This window comes from Diospyros lotus, chromosome 4 (assembly GCF_014633365.1).
Source record: "Diospyros lotus cultivar Yz01 chromosome 4, ASM1463336v1, whole genome shotgun sequence".
Classification (NCBI taxonomy): Eukaryota; Viridiplantae; Streptophyta; class Magnoliopsida; order Ericales; family Ebenaceae; genus Diospyros; species Diospyros lotus.
The window spans coordinates 16,255,448-16,261,285 of record NC_068341.1 but is presented as its reverse complement, the minus strand read 5'-3'; the positions used below and the strand labels follow the sequence as shown (position 1 = coordinate 16,261,285).

At 32.4% G+C, this 5,838-nt stretch overlaps 1 protein-coding gene across 2 annotated transcripts; it reads left to right on the top strand.

Moving 5' to 3' along the window:
* Positions 1-1,702: 1,702 nt before the first annotated feature.
* Positions 1,703-5,358, top strand: LOC127799969 (probable trehalose-phosphate phosphatase H). 2 transcript variants are annotated; one of them, XM_052334288.1, is made up of 11 exons: positions 1,703-2,089; positions 2,200-2,340; positions 2,424-2,495; positions 2,612-2,713; positions 2,799-2,855; positions 3,545-3,646; positions 3,775-3,852; positions 4,182-4,251; positions 4,383-4,453; positions 4,637-4,729; positions 4,866-5,358. In XM_052334288.1, the coding sequence occupies exons 1-11, from the start codon at positions 1,865-1,867 to the stop codon at positions 4,998-5,000; spliced, it is 1,146 nt and encodes a 381-aa protein (XP_052190248.1). In that variant the 5' UTR covers positions 1,703-1,864; the 3' UTR covers positions 5,001-5,358. The 2 variants fall into 2 exon arrangements, with proteins under 2 accessions (XP_052190248.1, XP_052190249.1); XM_052334289.1 differs by having other exon boundaries at positions 2,612-2,704; positions 4,866-5,354.
* Positions 5,359-5,838: the final 480 nt, after the last annotated feature.

Genomic DNA, 5,838 nt, shown 5'->3' with positions numbered 1-5,838 from the left:
CTCGCAATTCCAATTCCATTCATATATTAAAAAAGGAAAGAAAATAACTTGTAATAAAGTAGAAAAAGAAAAGTGCACAATTTTAAGTTGTACGTGCATGCCCAATCTTGTTATACATCAACAAAAAGGTGATAAGGAATTAAAAGAGAGAGAGAGAGAGAGAGAGAGAATGGTCCACATATTTGTGCTAATGTCTGTGTATATAATACATAGATACACCATTTTTTTATTTAAAATAATTTGCTCTAACATTAAGGAATTACGAAAAATAATTTTGTAAAATAAAATGACGTGTTAATAACAATAGTTTCATAATCATATACTAATATAGGGATCGAGTTTTTGCTTTCCAAATATAAAAACAAAAAGGAATCACGTCATTGTGTACATTATTAATGCTGTATATGCGTGTCCATTATTGCTATATGCATGTATTTATGCTTGGCATTAGATGGTGTTGTAAACTTGGGCATTTTTGGCATCAATGATTCATTGAGCCAAAGAGTTTGAAGATGGGCGTGATATCTTCCAACTAATTCTATCAAACACCTAAAACCAAATCTATTTTTCATTTATGATTATGCTCTCCCCTTCGCAACTGCAAATTGACAACAACCCCCCCCCCCCCCCCCCCCTATCTCTATCCCTATCCCTATCCCTATCTTTGCCATTATTTAATTATCGAGAAAATGGTGAAAATTAGAAAGATGAAATACAATATTTACCATTGATGATTATAAAGTTGGTGTTGAGGTTTCGAGTTTGGTGGATCATGCGGGCATCTTTGTGCTAATCTATCTTCATCAATGCTTGTGATTGCGTGGCAAATATTAAATAAAAATATAATCTCTACTTTAATGTATACATATTCATAATTATTTATAACCATGCATATAAATTAAAGACCAGGACCATATTTTCCAAAATATGGTGATATTCATGGGAATATATTTTGCACGTGCGGGCGCGCACACACATATATATATATATATATTTGTTTATATATTCTATTTTTTATGGCTATGTTGCTCCATTTATATAGATATAGTGATTAAGAATGATTTTAGTTAGTATTTTTCAACATGATAGTGTTATTTTTGAGTATTCAAGCAATATTTTTGCTAAATAATAAGAGAGACTAAGTTTTATAATTATCTATCAAACAAATTTACCGTTTGTTGGTCGTTCGTTAAGTTTGGAAGTTATAATTTTAGTTATCAAAAAATATTAAAAATGAAAAAAATATTATATTTTATATGCTAGACGACACTTTATGATTTGAAAGCAACGAAAGTTACTCCCGTTTATGTTAAAATACAAAACATAACGATTATTAACGAATAAGTTAAACATTAGAAAAAAAAACAAAAAAATTATTCAATTATTTTGAAAAGACAATTTTGTTTTTATTCAAATAGGAAGACAAAATGATGAGAGAACGAAATGTTCTATATATTAAACGTGATATATATGTTTATATATTTTTAAATAATTAATTAATAAAAGGAGAAAAAATAACTTTTTATAAAAAAGAACAATGTTGTACAACAAGGATCCTTTATTGGAAAAGAAAATATTAATAAAAATAACATTAAACTTGAAAAAGGAGAAAGATAGAAGGACATTCTGCCATGTGTTAGTGCCATGAAACTCTCTTATAAATTGACTCCTCTCCCCATCCCTCTGTCACTTGCGACCTCCCCTCTTTGCCTTGATTTCGTCCTCTTCTCTCTCTCTCACTCTCTCTCTCTCCTTCCCCCCCACCCCCCCCAATTCTCCCAACTCCATCTCATTCTTAATTTAACCCTTGGATTCTTCATCCAAGGGTTTGTTGCATCAGTTTCCAAGTTCCAGAGCTTGCAAAATGACCAATCAGAATGTGGTTGTTTCCGACGCCAAATCCGGCATTGGCAAGGCGGTAACCGTCCCTGCTTCACCGCTTTTTCCGGAGGCGCTGCCTGAGGAGCCCGCTTCTCCGGCCGTCTCCGAAAGAAAGCTCGCCAGTTCCTGGGTTGATTCAATGAGAGACTCTTCTCCAACTCGCAATCGTAAGCCCCAACCCGAAGATCAAACCAAAGCCTCTTGGATTGTAAGCAATTGGTTATTCTCTGTCTCAGAATCATATCCATATCAGTTTCTTTGACTCTTCAATTTTCTTTGGCCGTCTTTTAATCCTCTGAATCTTCTTGGAAATTCAAGCTTCGTCATCCTTCTGCTCTGGGCCAGTTCGAGCAGATCATAAATGCTTTCGAGGGGAAGCAAATAGTGATGTTTCTTGATTACGATGGCACCCTCTCCCCAATTGTCGAAGACCCTGATCGAGCCTTCATGACCAATGAGGTTTCCTTTCTGTTTCGCTCAACTTTCCCGGCAAATTTCCTGAGAAAATTCTCGTTAACCATGTATCATTATTCCTTGACCAGATGAGACAAGCTGTGAGAGACGTAGCCAAGTATTTTCCCACCGCTATAGTGAGCGGAAGGTGCAGAGCTAAGGTACATTTTCTTCATTGCCAATCAGTGTTTTGATTTTCTATATTTATTTATTTATATATATATATATAGTTTATTAATTAATTGATGGATTTCTTGGATGGCTTTGAATGTCGCAGGTTTACAACTTTGTGAGATTATCGCAGCTTTACTATGCGGGAAGCCATGGAATGGACATTAAAGGACCGGGTAAAGGTGGCAAGAGCAGAAAAGTGAGTTCTATATGTCAAGACTTGTTTCTCTTTTCTCTGGTTATTATTGCTTTTTGTTCTCCTCGTAGCTAATTTGGGGCTTTGTTTTTTCCAGGGGAATGAAGGGCTTCTGTGCCAACCAGCTAGAGATTTCTATCCCATGATTGACAAGGTACAAACTCCCCACTCCCATCTCTCTCTCTCTCTCTCTCTCTCTCTCTCTCTCTATATATATATATATATATATATGAATTACGTATCATATTCATATTAAGTAGTTTTTAAACAAAATATAAGATACAAAATTCATAATAATTTTATCCGAGCTATTGGATTGATGACACTAGTCTGTACTTGTTGGGTCTAACAAGAATAGACATGGTATTTTTATCTATTTGGTAAAGTTATTATGATTTAAATATAATAATTTTATAAAAAAAATAAATAACTATGTACATGGATGTTTGAGTATCTAATTTGAGATTAAGATTTATGATTGTTGTTATTTTACAAATTATCTATCTTTTTTTCAATCAAAATTTGTATAAATAATATATTCTTTTAAATTTATTATAAAATAATATTATCACGATGACTCGCATATACCGATATTATTATATTATTATAATAAATTCTAATGGATAAGAGTCTACAATGGTAACATAATTTTTGCCCAAAATTATTGTGCATAATGACATGGCTTGGTAACATTCACACATTGAGAAGAAAAGCCCTGTTCATAATTAGATGCCCAAGTGTCGTTTAGCAAGAATTATTGCTACAAAAACTTGTAAAAGATTTCACTTTCCATGAGCATGCATATATTTGGGTGTTTTGACTTGAAAAATTGGTGTGTTGTAGGCGTACAAAGCCCTGACGGAGAAAACCAAATCCATTTCAGGGGCTAAGGTGGAGAACAACAAGTATTGCGTATCTGTACACTATCGATGTGTTAACGAAAAGGTACCGAAACAACAACATTTCTTTCAAATTTAAATCATCGTTTCTTGTAGTGTTGATGCTCAGTTAGTAATGTCAGTGTGCTTAATTATAATCTCTTTCTGTGCTGTGTTTTTCTCAATTTGAATCAGAGCTGGAGTGCATTAGCAGAGCAAGTTAGATCAGTGCTCAATGAATACCCAAATCTCAGGCTCACTCAAGGCAGAAAGGTACATCAGTCCCCTATTCATTTCTGAGTTGCTCGTTTTCTCTTTCATCTCAAACCCAGATTTTCTCATCCCATAAGTATGGGAAAAATATTTCACGACCTCTATATATATATATTAGAACACTTTATGAAAATATCGAGGCAAATGCTGGTGTCAGGAAAGTTTTCAACTGGTAACATATATTTAAAGAACTAGTACTAGTATTGCCACATTTCTACATAAAGAAATATGGTCACTAGAGTAATCCAACTGTAATCTATGTTCATAAATATAAACAATTATAATAGATTTATGTTTTCCAAATTAGTAATGAATATGTTTAAAAACAGGTACTAGAGGTCCGTCCGACCATCAAATGGGACAAGGGAAAGGCCCTTGAGTTCTTGTTGGAAGCACTAGGTGAGTTTTTTTTTTTTTTTTTTCTTTGTTTATTTTCTGTAGAATAATATGTGTGCTCTTTTCTTGATAAATTTCTTAATTAACAATGCAAATACTCAAATCTAAGTTGAGCATCATGGGCTTATTGCTAGGTTATGCAAATTCTGACAAAGTTTTACCTATTTATATCGGAGACGATCAAACTGACGAGGATGCATTTAAGGTAAATATCGTTAATATTTAATTACATATTCTTTATTAGTTATAATTTTTTTTATTTTTTTATTATCAATAAGAACTCGTAATTATTATCCATTAAACTCACATCAAATAGTGCATTCATTATATCATTTGAATATCACTAAGTGAGAGCTTTAATATTCATTATATGGACGATCAATGATAGGTATTGCGTGATAGAGGCCAAGGGATTGGGATTCTGGTGACCAAGGATCCAAAGGAAACTAATGCTTCTTATTTCTTGCAAGAACCATCGGAGGCAAGCATACCATACCATACCATGCCAATTTAGTTCTTTGATTTAACAATTTCTTATTGTTTTTTGGTTAACTCAAAGGGACAGAGGGGATTGACTCTTAATTTTTGTATTTTTTTGTTTGTTGTATCATGTATAGGTTATGTGTTTTCTCCGACGTTTGGTGGAATGGAAACAATCTTTAGGAGGACGTGAAAGTCACCTGTCAGGGACAAAGATTGAAGCGATGATGAATGATGATCCGTTGTGTGAATTCACAAGCCATGGAAATTAATTTGGGCCAACATGGATTTTACATTATTATTATTATGGAGCCCTTCATGTTCAAAAGTAAATTTCGGGCAAAGAAAAAATGGAGATTTGCCCAAAATGTAGGGGTAGAATATATAGATCTTAACAAAGAATTTGGAGGTGGTTGGGGGGCGCGGCGTAGGTTTTGGAGAAATTGTATGCTTTGCGCACCTCATAAGGCAAGAGGAAATTTTCCATCTCCAAGTAACAAAAATTATATCATCTTGGTAATGTTTGGTATTCAACCAACGCATGATTAGTCATATTGTAGATTGGTAAAAAGATGTTTTTTTTCTTTTTCCTTTTGAGTAGATAAAAGTATTTTTTTGTTCTACACCTCTGTGTTGTTATTTGTTTTATAGCTATTTTTCAATTATGGAGAAGAAGAAATTTAGATATTTTGTTATGGAGAAGATAAATAAGAAAAATAAAATAATTTTAAGATCGATGAATCCTTTTGTGAAAGAATCAATTTTCTAATAGTTTTGCATTCAAGAAAGTCATGAAAAATAATATTTTCAACTTAACTAATAACATAAAATTCTCTGTATAAATTTATAAGATAGATTTCATCTCAAAAACTAACTCTTAAAATAAAGAATTCTAATATTTATTCACCAATCATCATTAAGTCTCGTTATCTTTTTTTAATCATTTATGACTACTTATATGTCACGTTTTACATAAGTAAAAGATAAAATATTACAAAAATATTTATGATATTTAAGTAAAACACTTAATAACAACAATTTTTTAAAGTGTTTGCTTGTTAGATATAGTAGTATTTTATTATTAGAGTTAAGCTAACATAACAAAGGTGT